The 16228-nt window shown below is 36.5% G+C and overlaps 1 protein-coding gene across 1 annotated transcript in view; it reads left to right on the forward strand.

Annotated features, from left to right (window-relative positions):
• The window catches only part of LOC132076152 (adhesion G protein-coupled receptor A3-like), a 252558-nt gene that overhangs the window by 40223 nt on the left and 196107 nt on the right, over positions 1–16228 (forward strand). Inside the window, exon 2 of the mRNA XM_059477084.1 lies at positions 1053–1124. Within this exon, the coding sequence (XP_059333067.1) occupies positions 1053–1124 (72 nt within the window). The remainder of the gene's footprint in view (positions 1–1052; positions 1125–16228) is intronic.

Consider the following 16228-nt stretch of genomic DNA (forward strand, 5'->3'; position numbering starts at 1 on the left):
AAATTTTAGTTAGTTTAGTTTTCTAGTTAAGAATATAAAATTTCTTTTGAATTTTTTTTGTCTTCTATCTTATTGCAAACTGCTTATCTTATTTTGAAATGTACTTTTGTGCACTAGAGAAGTATAATTTATTGTAAATGTTACATTAAAAGACTCATTTCTCAGGCAGTTGGAATTAGATTTTTTCAGAGAAATGTTTTCTATGCACATTGCATAATCATTAGACTAAAAACCCAGTTTCTCCAGCTTCTAAAACAAACCATTTCTTTTGCATATTGAAAAGTTTTTAAGGGGTAACATCTTCAGAATAAGTGCATATTCATATCGTATTGCTTCTGAAATAGCTGGGAACAGTGATGGAAAATCACTAAGCTAGAAAGGATCACTTGTGAAATACACAGTACCTTAACATAAAGATGAAGAATAAACAACTTTTTCCATGGCCTGCATGCAGGGCCAGTTTGCAGCTGTGTGATGGTGGTGGTGCTTGATGGGACAGGCATAGTTTAATTACTGAATTTCTACTATGCAGAGGTTGCAACAGGAAAACATTTTTGGACATGTCTGTTTTTGTTTGTCTCTCCTATAGAAAATGAAATACTTTGTCTGTATGTGTGAGCTATCCATGATATGATGGCTCGTACCTCCCTGCTACAGCAGCCACTGCAAAGTGATTTTATTGTCCTCCAATCTACTGGAATAGTTTTTAACATGTCTTTTGCTTTACCAGCCTTTTTGCAGAGCAACAAGTACCTCAGTGTTAATTTAGAATCTACGAGTGAAGTGTGGGCATTTAGCAGTGTTAGAATTTTCAAGCTGGAGTCAAAATTCTTTCTTGACATATTTATTGACAGTGCTTTTATTTAATAAAGAAGAAACCACACACTTTGGGAAATGGTAATTTTTATTTATGGCTAAGATGGGAAAATGCAAATGAAGTGGTGAATTTTGTGATTAGTATTTTACAGAGCAGTCACTTACGATAATTACATGTTTTAGATCAGTGGAATTATCATGTTCTATTAACCAGATTGTTTCCTGACTTCTTGTAGGATTCTGAGTAACAACAAGATCTTGGGGTTGAAGAATGGCTCTTTCTTCGGGCTGAGGTCCCTGGAGAGACTGTGAGTAACTGATCAGCCTTGCTCCACCTTCAATTAAAAGTCTTTGTACTTTAAATATAGAGGCAAACGACAGATAAGGAAGCTGAGATGTTCTGAGCTGCATAGCACAGTAGAGTTTCTAGGCAGCCATCAGGTTAAGAAACAGCATAAAAATGAGTGCATGAGGATGGACGTGGAACATGCAGGAAAGCACTGCCATCAATTTGGAACTAAAATAAACACCCAGTCAAAGCCCTTGTACTACACTATGTGCACTATGACAGCAAAGACTGCTATATGTAATGGTAACACTAATATACCTGACATGTAGTTTGGGTTATTTAACTCGCTGGTCTCCAATATTTTTATTTCAGATCTATATAATTTTAATTTTTTTCTATATTATATCAACAGCTTAGCATTTATCACAGGAGCAAACAATGACTGATAAAGCTCCATGGCCATGTATTTCAAGCCAGTGTTTGAAGGGGGAAGAGGAGCTCAGGAACAGCTAATGAGTTAGGAAGAAAATATTTGGAAACTTCAAAGGAAATAAATAAGTAGTAATCGCTACACTATAATAACAATACTTTCTGTATATATAGGTCAGTCATTTGAGAATGATTGTGAACAAGCCTAAAGGACTATTTTGTATATCTATAGGCAACTTCTGGTACCGGTACATCTAAAATGAGAAATTATGTCATGCCTATCTTACAGTATCTCCTGCAGCTTAAGCTAAATTACCCTTATACTGCTTTGTAAGAGTAGCTTTGTTATGTAGAAGTATTGATATAAAATTGTTGCTACATTCATGAATGCATGAATGTATTGTATGGGGCGTGAATATTTCCATATGCAAAGAAATTATGTATTAAAATCAAGCTTAGCTAATATTTTTTACTATAGATATGTGTGATATGCATGCTGTTCATGGTTGTGGAACAAAGTGGGTAAGTATACCATACTGAGTTGTTTGAGTGTCCTAAATGTGGTTTAAAAATAAACAACTTATTTCAAGGTCTACAGTGATCCCTTTGAAGGATTTGGGTAAAGTGACTTTCAGAACATTTCTGCTGAGTAGCATTACATTGTCTCTGCATACAGTTATAGTTGTGTCAAATACTTTCATCAATCTATTAAATTATATGGAATATTAAGTAGTCTGGAATGGAGAGTGAGGTATTCTTAACTAACTATTATTATTTAATATTAGGATTAACAGTGATATGAGGTTTGTAAAAAAAGTCTACAAATATTTTAGATGAAACAAAAACAATTTAGAACACAGAATAGAATTACAAATTTATTGCAAGGGAAATTAGTAAGTTAAATTCTCATATAATGGAAGTAAATGCAATTAATGTAGTGTTTAGAACTAAAGGAAAACATTTCCTCTGAGGTTTTCTTAATGCTTAATTTACATTGGAGAATTATACTGAGTGTGTGGTTTTAAGAATTTTATTAGTTAAATAGTGAGAGAAATACTTGAGCCTGAGAAGACATTACAAACAAAACTAAGAGCAGTGAGAAAACAGAAAAACTGCCTTAAGTGTCTAACCTCACGTACCATAACAATCCAAACCATTCTATTTTCCTGTACTGATTTTTCACAACAGTACAGACAAAATGAATATCATCTTCTCTGTTTATAATTCTGTTTGTCTATGGTGTTAATACAAAATCCATGAGTGGTCCATGAATTGAAGACTGGAATTCAAGTGATGACATTCCCATGATTCAGCTGCTCTGTTTCTGTTTCATTTGGGGCCACTCAGGGCCCATATGCTTCTTATCAATATCTGTGAAATCCCAGTTTCAGCTGCAGGGGCGAGAACAGCTGGAATAGCCTATTAGGAGGTGAGTGTGAATGAATTACAGCTGGATGAGTGCTCCCAGTTCTTGGACAAAGGTTTCCCAGCTTTGCCTTTTGGACAGAACCTGATTCAGAGCAGTACTTCAGGTGCTCAACATGGAGAGCTGTGGCAGCAACAGCTGCTGATGTTCATGACTTATCAAAACGGACCAAGAGCTTCCGTTCCTTGCCTGAAAGGAAGGACTGTGGCAGGGAAATCCAGCTTCCCTTAAAATAATGTTAAGTTTACAAGATTAGGTGCTTAGGAACATGGGTGTACTGGAGTTAAGAATTACTCACTTAATTTGGCTTTACACTCCTTGTGGTCCTGTTCAGAAGAAAAAGTAATGTGAGTGTCATAGAGGAAAGAATTGTGTAAGTCAGGTTTTTTGGTTTTTTTTTATGGTTACCATGAGATCATGAGCTAGAAGAGTGTAAGATTACATGGAAAATGAAATCATTCAATGTCAAACTGGAAAAGAATAGAGAAGTAAAATTTCAGGTGGAATTGAATGACTTGTATATTCTGGCTCTTCCCTGTTCTGGAGTGCTTAAACTCTCTTTTTGGGTAAAGAATGGTTTGAAGCACTACTCCAATAAGTGAGTGACAACTTTCCCCCTATTATTTTGTTTTTCAATGCATGTCACAACAGGAATTAGATTACAGAAGTGTCAGTCTTCTCAAGTTCTGGTGATTTCTCAAGAGCATGTTACACAAGTGAGGTCCCTCACTGAGCAGTTGTCTCAAAGGGGGGCTCTCATTCTATCAAGCAAATCAAAAAAAGTTATTTACCCCTTAACTGTCCATTCTGAGTAAGACAAAATTGATTTCCCTAAAACTAAGGCTATTGTAGAATTCTAATATTAACCTGGATTATTTTTTTCAAATGTTTTTTCAGAAAATTGAGATTTTTTTCAACCATAACAAGAATAACAAGGTTAGCATTGCAGATTTTCTCAAACTGTGCTGCTGCTGTAGGAAACATGATACTACATTTTCAGAGGATAGAGCCAACAAACCAGGGAAAAATATGTTTAGGGAAGCAGTTACTTCCTGTTTAATAATTTAAGGATAGTATTACATTTAATAATAATCCATTAATATTAAAAATGAAATGCAATAATGTCCATTAAAATAATGATCAAAAGGCATGTATGAAATACTGGTATTTTTACTGGGCATTTTGTAAAAATGCTTTGAAAAACACTGACTCACAAGGTTGCACTTTCAATTTTATGTATGTGTATGCACAGTGACTCATGAGTGATCTGTAGAGGTGGGAATACCTTTCCATAGTTACAGTTTTCTGAAATTAAGAAATTGCCATATGCTGGTTTGGAAAGGTTGGCTCACAAATGTGACATGGCATCTGGATTGTGATGTGCCCCTGTGCCACTGAGTTTACACTGTAGAGACCAGAGGCATTTAGATGTGAAGATCATAACTTTAATACTGTGAGAGAACAAAAGTTTTCTGCAAACTTTTATTTTATACAGATATTATATGCTGTCCAGTTATATGGTCCTTGAGTTGGAATAAATCAGAAGTGTAGGTAAGACTATAAATAAGCTTTTTTTGAAGCAAGTGTGGTAAAGGAATTGTTTGTTAAAATATGAAGAGCCATGTGGAATTTAACCAGAGGAGATCTACAGGCCATAAATTTTTTAAATGAGAATGCACACCTTGAACCTATTTCTGTGATACACCCTGTGGAGATGGCTAGCTTCACATTCAGGAGGCTGAGAATTCAGTTTGGATCTGAAGCTGAGGGCAAAGACTTGACAGCTTGTAATGATTTCAGTTTCAGTGCCTTCCCTGTCTGCAGTCAGTGTTCTGCCTTCCCAGAACAGCAGGAGTTATAACAGAGATTTAAATAAGTTTTACTTATGCTCTAGGTACCATAAAAGAAAGGAAAATGAAAGTGAAGTAGCCCTTTCAAGTAAGTTTCAGCAACCTGAAAACTCTTGTTTAGTGAAATATTTGGAGGGATCTGAACAACTGAATTTTCTATGTGATTTGGCGGTGGAATTATTGCATAAATCGGAATATATTACATGGGAAAATCTGACAGTTTCCTTCTTTAGGAATTATTTTTATTTATTTATTTTTATTTTCTCAACATGGGGTTGAATATGCTGTTACCCAAAGAATCATAGGCTAGTGCAGGTTACCAAGCTGCTTGCAGATGCCTTGTCACGGCAGTGTGGGGTATGGATGCTGCTGTGAAGCATTGCCATCCCCCTCAGTGTGCAGCAGTGAGAGCATTAGTGCCAGCTGTGGCAAGGCATTTTATGCCTGAGGATGTTTGGCCAGCCATAGCCCATGGGATGCTTCTGGGGACAAAGACTGAGGTGATTGGGCCAGGTGCTCCAGCTGTGCTGGACCTAAAGCCAAGAGCCAGACTAGGAAAAGAAATATTTTGCCCTCATCCTGGTGCCAGCTGGTGCAAAACAGAATGTCCTGCAGCTATTATCCACAGTGCTAATTTTCTTACTTTGCACAGCAGCACTGCACCACAGTTGCCTGGACAGCCCTGCCCTGAGCTCTCTCCCCACGTTATCCCTCCTTTCGTGGCTTCCCTGCCGTGGGCTCCTGGTGCTCTGGGATTGAATGTGCACTTGGGATTTTCAGAAGTGGGTCTATGAGGTTGCTCTCTCTCTCTCTCTTTCATAACCAAATGGACTTTTTCATTAGGTTTATAGGAGCATTATACCTCTGAGACTGTTGCTCCTTTGTCCCAGTGACTGAACCTCTGACGGGTTCAGAAGCTATTGGGAGGGAACCAGCAAATACAAATAAAGAAACATACACAAACAGACCGTAGTTGCATAAGCAGTTTCCTTGGGAAATCAGGATGAAAGATCACTAAGCAAGATTACACATATTTTTCCCAGTTGAGCCAGAAGAAAACATGCCAGGCACTAATAAGCAGCAGTGACTGTTTTACAGAAACTTGCTTTGTTACATTTTCTAGACAAAGAAAAATAGTATTCAAGTATCTGTAAGAATTTAGCAATGAGTTTATTTTTTGTTTTATTTTTTTAGCACTATACATGTCTTACTCTACCAGGCCTCACTTGGATTGTGTGTAGTTTTATTAAGTGCTGCTGTACAATCAAGTTCCACTCACATGTCAGTGCTGCACAGCCACATGTTGTCCTCAGTTATTATCAGGCAGGCCTAAAAGCTGCTTCCAATAGATTTCAGTGGGACATTCTGCAGCTATGTGTTTTGGTGTAACAGAACTAATAACACACTAAGTTGAGGGATGAAAAGGAATAAAAAGACAAGCATAAAAAATTAGACCATAGGAAAAACATGCTGTTAAGCAGTTGTTAAAAAAATTTGATATTTAGATTTTCTTTAGCAAAATTCAAGTGATGGAAGTGTAAAACGTGAAGGTTTGACATTTTTAACATGCAATTCACATTTTCTAAATTACTGTCTTCTTCATTTTTTCCCTGCCCATACATTTGAAATGTGCATATGCACGCACACACATGAAGAAACAGATGTTCTTTGTAGGTACTGTGAAGAATTGGAAATTTGCTCAAAGAAACTGTTAACAATTATACTTTCAACACATTGTGTATGACGTCTTTAAAGGTAGAAACTTCATAGATTAAATTTAGAATGTGTTCTTTTTTGGATTGTTGTAAAAATAGAAAAATACTGGTTATTATGAACTCACAATATTTCTGACTGACAGCCAGGATCCAGCTGTGCAACATTTTTGGCTTTTTTTTTCCCTTGAAGATCTTGCAGCTGAGGACTGTGCCCCTAACTTTGTGCAATCACTTTTAGCAGAAAATAAATTTATAAGCTTGGAGACCTCAAATGCCACTGAACTGAGTGTTTAGAGAAATGCTGTGATAGTATTCAAGTGAAGGGCAATCTAAAAATCTGTTTCTTAGGGCTGTTTGTTGTGTAAATAGTCATAGTATGAATAAAACTATTCCATTTTATCAGGTTGTTGTATTTGGAGAAATATTGAGAAATAAACTCTCAAGCATCAAAAGTTGTCTTGCAACTTTTTCTTGCATTTGAAATTCTGCATGGATTTAGTAAATTTTCTAGGTCCAGTTAATAATGATAGCAAACAAGTTATTTCTTTATTCTCAAAGAACAAAAGTACAGATCCTGCAACCATTATTTTTTCTTGTTTAGTAATATGTCTAGGACACCTGAGGAATTCCAAGCAGTTTTACATGTAAATTTTTTTACTGTGTTGGCTTGCAATTGTTTACAAAAGCTCATTATGCTGCATTACTGTTTGAAGTGATTGATCATATTCTGCTAGATGCAGAAGGATGGGAATAGTTATGGGGAATGATTTTTCTCCAGGAGCAAGACTCTGCTTTGTGCCTGTACTCTAAAATATGCTGAAGGTAATTCATGTTCCTCTTGGCAGTCATTGAACTTTGAGTTACCCTTTTGGTTTCAGTGTCAGAGGAAGGGTTTTTCTTTTAAATTGTGATGATGCCAGTGTTTGCATGAGGCAGGAGATTTCCCTTTGTCAGTGCTTAACACAGCTAATGTAGCTGGCAGGTTGATAGCAATTGATAGATATGTTTGCAGTATGGTCTGTACAAAGGCACTTGTAAATACTGAGCTTAAAAAACAAAGTTCTGAAAATCCCTGAATTACTGAAGTGAAGGTACCTTTTCATTCAGAGACATGTCTATTGCAGATAATTGGTTTGGAGGGCTGGAGATACTTGGGAGATAAAGGGCTTTACAAGTGCTGAAGGAAAAACAAGCCCAGTGAATTTGGCAGTGGACAGATCAGAAAGAGGAAAGAAAATAGTTATGCATATAATAATAATTTATCACCTAAAATTAGAATAGCTTCTATTCTAGTGAAATGAATGGTTTTTAAGGTTCATCCTAGAGCATGGAGAAAAGGAATTTCTAACAAGAAGATGAGTGTTAAGCTAGTGAATTGGGCTGTATTCTTCAGAGTGTAATACACACACCTCCTTAGCCATCTCATTTTATCATTGGTAGTAAATGTCATGGCCGGCTGCTGTAAACTTTTTCTCTGTTTTGTTTTTTTATCGTGTCTCTGGATGAGAACCAGATGCCTTACCCATCCTAGGACTCCTGCATTTCCTTACACCAGTCCATCTTTGTGGTGGCTGCAGCCCAGGGATTTTGCCTCTCTTTGTTGCTTGGTTCTTTGTCATTGTGATAATTTTGGTCATGTTACTCCATAATGCCAATGTCAGATATATTCTGGTACAGACAGAAGATAGAGATGTTCACTTATATGAATGTGCTCTTTAAATATCTGACTTCATGTACCTGTCAATGAAGATTGTAATGCATTACTGAATTAGTAAAAAATAATTAAATGTGTGTCAAAAAAGGAGCATTTTTTCCATAAAATCAATTTATTTCTGCAAAATACATTTTCTATAAAATAATTTTAATATTTAAAAATATTAATGGTATGGATTGGTGAGAATGGTATGAGCCTGATATGAGACTGAAAGGAGATAGGAAAATGATCCTCATAGCACCAGAGTACCTTCAGTTCCTCACTGTCAGGGTTTTTTTTTAGCATCAAACAAGAGTTCCTCATTAACATTTACAATATTTGAATTATATCTTGTAAATCATTCAAAACCACAAATTTAGTAATTTCAAATAAAATTTAATGCTACAATGCAAAGTTTCCCTTATCACTTAATTAAGTAGAATTATCTAATTATTTCTAACTGACTATTTAAGTTGAACAAAGTTTTTTACCCAGCCTTATTCATTTATTTATTGACAGGTCTCATTTGTCATTATCTGATGGGAAAGATAAGGTGATATATTTCAGGCATTGCATTCAATTAAAAATACAACTTTTTAGCTTCTATGTCTTTTACTTGAAAACAATTCTTATTCATCATAAAGGACTTTGTATAAATAGATAATTTTATGCATACTGCAGCAAATACATAATTGTTAGGTAATACAATATTTATATGTTGATGTTAAACAAGACAATCTTTAGAAAGAAGAAAATCTTTGAATGACAAGGCTTTTATTTGAGAGAAGTGATTGGAAATCAAGGATTGTCGCATTTTAGTGTTTTTAAAAATTTTCATTTCGTTTTTGTCTCGTCACTTGGTCTTTCTCTACCTCTGTTTTTTATCTGTACTCCTTATTTAATATCTCCAAATTCAGTGATACTGAGAGATCTCAGGTGATCAGGAAAGAGAAAGCAAGAAAAAGTACATTGGTGTTTGTATAATGCCATTTATTTTACATTTCTACCTTATGTGAAGTCATTTTTGTACATTCCTGCCCTGAGTGGGAAGAAACCTTAATGGGCACAAGTACAAAAGTGCAGATAGAGATTACTGATGCTTGTTGAAAATACCTGCCCATAAGCAGGTAAAGACAGAAGAGGCAACAGCAGACCTAAGGAACTATTGGAAAATGTCATGGATCTGGACTTGTTTCTCCTTGCTGTAGTTGAAGGAGTATAGGGTAAATTGCTTTTCAAAGTAAGTATAATTTTGCTGCAGGCAGTGTTTTAATGAATTGCACAGGAGGAGAGTATCTAATTTGCTATCATTGCATATAAATTTTGAGAAACCAGAGAAGGAGAAACATCAATGTCACAAGTCAAACTGGGCAAACTTAATTAAAAATTGCTTTTTCCTTTTTATTCTGTGGTCCTTAATGTATCTCTTTATTCTGTTCTATGAATAACAGTAAGTTACTAATTTATTAGTGCAAAAACTGAGTATTTTTTGACAATGGCCTCCCTAAAAGCAAATTAAAGGAAAACCGCCAACCAAAAAAGCAACCTCCCCAAACTCTAAGCGCCAGAATCCATTATGTTCTAGTGTGCAGTATCAAAGAATGATGTAGCATTCTATCAGGAATTGTAAAACTTTTGCTGTTCTTAATATGACTGTCAGAAACAGAGGAGTTGGAAATTAAAAGTAAAATTACACTACCCTCTTTCTAACAGGTTGTATGTACGGTAAGTCTTACAAGCATGAAGTATCTATCAAAGCACTTGTAATGCAGTGTGACAGAAAGGTAATGCATCTTTTTCCTCTATTCATTTGTTATTTACCAGTGCAAAGTCACAATACAGACTATTATGTGTCACATACATTATATTTCACAGGATGAGACAACAAGAAAATAACCTGTATGTCTATTGCTATGGAGTTGCTATGCTGTAATGTGCAAAAAACAGCAGTAATTTTAGAAAAAGAGGGTGTTTTCTTGGGCATATTACAGTGCTGTTTAAAAATAGCAATAATTAGCTCTGAAAAACAGGTTAGTAAATCAATCCCATTGTTCCTGGTACAAGAGCCCAGAACCAAGTGTGATTTTCATCTTCTCTCTATACCTTAAGCCTGTTGTTCGTTTGCCTGCTAAACTGCCACATTAATTTGTCTGTTTCTGTGGTATATTTGTTTCCCCCTGGAAACAGCATGGGTAGTATTTAATGTAGTGAGGTCTGAGAGCTGCTCAGTGCTGCCTTCCCTCGCAGGTGCTGCTCGTGGGGTGACAGGACTTGTGTCATTCTGAATGCACTGCTGAGATCGCCCTCCTCTGCTTCTGACATGGAGCTGTGCTTTCAGCTTGGGCACAAAATTGCCAGCTGCTGGCACAGACGTGGCATAGCAGCAGTGTTTCAGATGTCAGTGGTTTGCCAGGCTGCACTGATGGACTTTTGAGTGTAACTGTTTGCAAAACAGATTTCTGTTGAAAAGGTGAGCATGGCAAAATAAAAATGTTCAGCAGGGGACACAGCAGTTTCACAGGACCATTTTTATCATAGGCACCAGTGTTTCATTGAAACTGCTTTATAGTCACAAAATATAGAATCTTTTTTGATTGACAAAGCTAAAGTATACCATTTAGGAATGGTGCAAGCTGTGTTTCTATAAAGAAGCACAGACTGTTGAAACAGTAGGAAAAACAGAAATGTGGTCTTAGGGCAGTTTGTATGAAGTCAGAAAGAAGCGTTCTGGGAAGCCAACCTGATAAAAATTAGTGTTAGTTCATCAACAACTGAGCATGTCTTGTGTCGGGAACTGTGAGGTGAATTGGTAGCTGAATCCTTTTATTCAGTATGTGGTTTTGATTCCTCAGCTGTAGGCTATTGGTGGAATAACCTTCTCAAACTCCAGAAAATACTGTATATTAGTTGTATTCAGATGCAATGTGGTCTTTAACATGTTAACTGTCAAGAAGACCAGTAAGTTGCCTCACCTGGTAGTATCCATACATAAAACGTGAGACGCCTCAAGTTCTGACTAGGGACATCTCAACATCATGGTGGTGTTGGGTAACTGAGGATCCAAAGACAAGCTCCAAACTCAATCCTTCCCTCCCAGAGAGTTTTCTGGGCCCTACTGATAACTTTTTGTTTCCACTTCTGACTTGATACCAATTGACAGACATTTCTCAATTGCTTACTTATAAGGACAAAACTCCCTGTGTATATAAGTTATTGTCTGCCAAAAGCGCATGTCTGTAGACAAGGCTGGGAGATCTCAGATGAAAACATGCTATTTCTCATTCATCTCATGCTGGTCTGAAAATGCTCCAAGGGTACCAATGACCCTGGGAGCTTGCTGCCCTCCAAACTTGTGGGGATTTCTGCAGAAAGCACGGCTTGTTCTCTGGGTGCTTGTGCTTCACCAATAATCTCTGACAAGGCAAAAAAAAAAAAAAGTGGAATTGAAAAGGAATGGAAAGAAGGGCTATGGTTTATGCCAGTTTAGTTTAAAGAAAAAAAAAATCCCCAAAATGAGTTGTCTGAAGTAGTTAGTAAAGCTGATGTAATATAACAGCTGTGGGCAGTTTTTCTCCCCACTTCTTAATATAGACAGAATTGATTAGTTGGGTGTAGTGTAGTGCTGCATGTGTCAAGTAGGTACAAAATGGTTGTTCTCACGAGAAAATTGCATGCAGACTTAGCACATGATAAGCTGTCTTGTGTTAACACAAATTGCCTCGTTCTTGAAATGGAAAGTGACTGGGAGAGCTATAGAGGATGTTTGTATAGTCTGAGCTATGCACATATTCTGTGAAAAAAAAAAAGAATTACAAAATTCCACTATGTGCTGCTTTTGAAAGTGTTTTGCTGAGGAGAATACAGAGAGAAACATTGTGCTGAAATAAAATGGATATTTTTGTTTGCTTGTTAACTTGAAAAAATGAAATAAAATTGCAATGTGCAATGGTAATGAGATTTATCTGATAAAAATAAGTCGTTTAAGTTAAAAACAAGCCACTTGAGTTAGCATAATGCAAGAAACTTGTTGAAGCAGAAGTAAAATGTATTTACCATGCCTTTATAACCCAGGAAACTGCCAAAGGGGCAACTTGAATCTCTTAAAGTCAATTAATCTCTATCTATGAAAAATATGAAAGATATTAAATCAGGAAAAATGTTACCTGTAGGTGCCTGTGAAAGCCAAATTTATTAAAAAGCATACCCTCAGCCATAACTGTAACACTTCTGTCATGATGCTGCAATTAATGGCCAATGAAAGAAAGCTTTACAGCTAACGTATGTACTCAGACACATGGTACATTTATTGCTTTCACCAATTGTGTTTTACCTTTTTTTTTTTTTTTTGCATTCAGTATTCCCATTTGTTTGTTCATGCAAAGTAAGTTAATACTTTTTTAAAGACCTTAAAGACATGCTTTTCAGCTGAAAGGGCAGTGTAAAGTACATTGTGTTCAGAACAAAACGGTGTTTTATGTACTATGTCAGCAGCTAAATTGAGAATTTGATGCTTTTTTCCTTTTTGTGCCATTAATTGCTTTTAGGTATTTCTGAGAAGTGCGAGTGCCTCACCAGGGACAATTCTCCCATTTGAGTGAACTTCAAATACTGTATTAAGCTTTCCTACTGTACAGAGTTATGTGAACTTACAAAAATATTTAGGAATGTAAGACCAGAATGGGTTGCAGCCAGCCTGGTCTTACAGGCACAAAAGAAGAAATTGTACTGGAACACAGATCGGGTTTTTTGCTTTATTTTTACGTGTCTTTGCCACTGTAACCAATAAATCCTCATCAGCCATTCTGACAGTTCCCTTAGCCATGACTGTGCCAGCAAGGTGCACCAACACAGGTACTGACTCTTCAGTACTGGACTAGAGCAGGTCACCAGTTTAAACTATCAAATACACCCTCATTTAGCCTGTTTTAGCAAAACAGGAGGAGCAGAGGAAACTCCTGAAACCATGCTCTGCATCAAACAATAAATAAATAAATAAATGTTGCTGGTCCTGGAAGATGCCTGGGGAGGATTCAGCTCTGGGTATGCAAAAATTCATGTCACAATCTGCAGTTTCTATCTCTAGTAAGTTATATTCATGCATAAACAATATCAAACTGAACAAATATTTTAAGGCTGCTCCAAATGTTTATTTCTACTTTTTCTCATCTATGATCTAAATGTACTCGTAGCCTATTTTTAGCCATATGATTTTATAGTATTGTTATCCTTTAATGTGTACTAATCCTTTTCTCTTTGTAGGGTTCACTATTTATAAACAGTGATGTAATACTCACTTTGATCATCTAGCAAGCCAAAAATATGATAATCTCTTAGTGACATCATGAAAGTAACCATGAATTGTACATATCTTTAAAAAAATTATGGGCACAATTCCTGAAGTATCTAAAAGTAAGATTATTATCCGCAAAGATTTATTTTATACACAATGGCAATGTAATCTCTTTATAGTCTAAAAAGTTGATTTTAATCCAGTTAATTGAATGCTTGGATAAGTACAATTTCAGCTTAGTTTAGCATTCAGAAATGATGTTCATGTTGTAAAACTGATACAGTTGAGTATAGAAAAGGCCCCTCTGCACCCCTTTGCATGCAGTAAATAAATATCCTTGGGAAATTCACTGTGACTTTAGGGCTTAGGAAGTCTGTACAAAGCTGCTTTCTCTGCTCTTGCATAACAAGCCAGCACTGACCAAACGGTTACTTAAAAAATCCCAGTGAAAATTTAAAGCTTCCTGCTGAGGACGTTGAATTGATTCCTACTTTCCATCCTATTTTTATTTTTGTTGTCCCTGTTTTCAGGTTGAGTGCTGGATGAGTGGGGGTGTTCCTTTTCTTTTTGCCCTCTTGAGAACTGAGAATTCAGTAAATTGAACTCTTTTTTTTTTTTTTTTCCCTTTTTTTTGTAAGCTCAGCCATCTGCACAGAGGGTAAAATACAGACATTTTGTTACAGGTCTCCTCTCCTGATTTCCTTGCATTCAGGTGTTTGTGTAGCAGTCTGTGATGATTACTTTGTATTTTATTTGTGTAAGTCAAATTAAATGTCTTTCACTTGGAACAGAAAGGAGATATTTCACTCATTTTTCCCCATTGACTATGTTATTGCACAACAGCTGCTCCCTGGTTTCATAGAGCTATCTGCTCATGTATTCAGACTCTGTATTATTGTAAGATGAGAAAATTCATCTTAGCTAATAGCTCTGACATAACTTCTCCTTCATTCATTAATTTCCTACCTTTCTACTTGCCTTGTTCAAATCTTTGATAAGCAGTGGCAATGAAAGGAAAAACACAGAACAAAAGAGTGTGAGCGAGTGTGAGTGGCGTGCCTGGGTGTGCAAGAGTGTGCCAAGTGTTCCTGTGTGTGCCCAGGTGTGCCTGAGTTCAGTTTTAACAGGGGGACCCTGGATTCAGACCTATGTCTCTGTGCACAGTGTTCTTGCAGTAAGTGCACAGATCTGTGGCTTTCTTGGCAGAACTAACTCATGGTTTGTGTTCTGAGTGCACTTTAGGAAGAAAAGATAGACTGTGGAAAAATGTACTAGGCATTAAATAGGTCAATAATATATAATGTGCATTTCTGCTAATTGATGTGGCCAATGTACAGTGTAATAGCTGCAGAGGAGCTGTTGTGGTGCATGCTGTGAAGACATTAAAACAGTACAAAATAGTAATTTAAATTCTAATAAGTCCTTTAACATACAGCAGTATTGGATCCAAGAGTATCTCTATGATTTCCCTGTCTCAAAGGGACAAGCTGTATGATTTAATTTCTACAATATTAATAGAAAATAAATTATAATATTCTAGTGTATGGACTAAACAATATGTTTAGTATACATCATGTTTTGGTGTTGTGTAACCCGAGTTTATTTTAGGTTAAAGAAAACTGAATAATTTTTGTGCTTTTAGTAGGAGCATCTAAATAGCAGTTCCTGATAGTACAGTGCTGATAACTACTTTAAAGGTCTTTGCTGATTAAAAAAGCAGTTGTGCATGATTCTTTTAAACAACTCTATACTTGCCTGTGTAATCTAATGACTTTTGGTCCACTTCTCCCACAAATCTGTAAAAGCTTTTTCATTTGACAATTCTTTAATAAAAGAACGAGGATTTATTGCCCACAAAGGTGAGCTAAGCCAAGTTCCATTTCTTCAGCCCACCTAATGTCTCTCAGCAGCACTTGTGGCTCTGCTGCGTCCCCATGTTGTTACAGAGGTGCTGTTCCCCAATGTTCATCTCTTTTTCACAGGAGCAGCCAGTGTCTCTGGAGAAAATACAGTATGCCACTGAGCAGCAATTTCATTAGCAGGCATTTTAGGGAAAAAAAAAGTAGGTGCAGGCTGGGAAATGAAACTCAGCCTGATGCCTACAAAGAATGTAGAGGCATAATTTATGAAGGCTGTGTGCTGGACACATGGAGCTGAGCACACGCCAGCAGCAAGCGTGAACCCTCGGGGCTCTGGGCTCAGGCCAACTTACACAAAAGCTGGTACAGGTATGGCATTGTTGCTGCTCTGCTACAGCTCATGGAACTTGGGCTGTGCCAGGCTTTCTTTTGCTAAATGAACCTGGGGAATTAATTTCTTCTAATACTTGGTGTGTCATAGTGAGGTTGAGGTTCAGTTGGCTAAAACCCTAGCATTTTTAATGAACTGTAGAGCATTAGCTGTGTGATTTCTATTTATTTATTTAAATGCTTGAATGTTTTAGAGTTTTTGCATATGTTGCTGTAGTGTGCTGTTTAAGCCACTGGTGGTACACTATGAAGACCCATTGATTGCCCCATTTTCTTGGTATGTTAGTTGTATCTAAAAGCAGATGTGGATACTGTTTTCATTAAGTGGGTTTAAAGAAAACTTACTATTTACAAAATTGCTGGGAAGCATAAACAACATTTACACTATTTTGTGATCCTCAGTCAGATTTCCATGAAATGCACATTTTTGGAATCCAAAGCTTTTCTAATGACCTATAAAGTAATTGTGTA

This window comes from Ammospiza nelsoni, chromosome 8, assembly GCF_027579445.1.
Source record: "Ammospiza nelsoni isolate bAmmNel1 chromosome 8, bAmmNel1.pri, whole genome shotgun sequence".
Lineage (NCBI taxonomy): Eukaryota > Metazoa > Chordata > Aves > Passeriformes > Passerellidae > Ammospiza > Ammospiza nelsoni.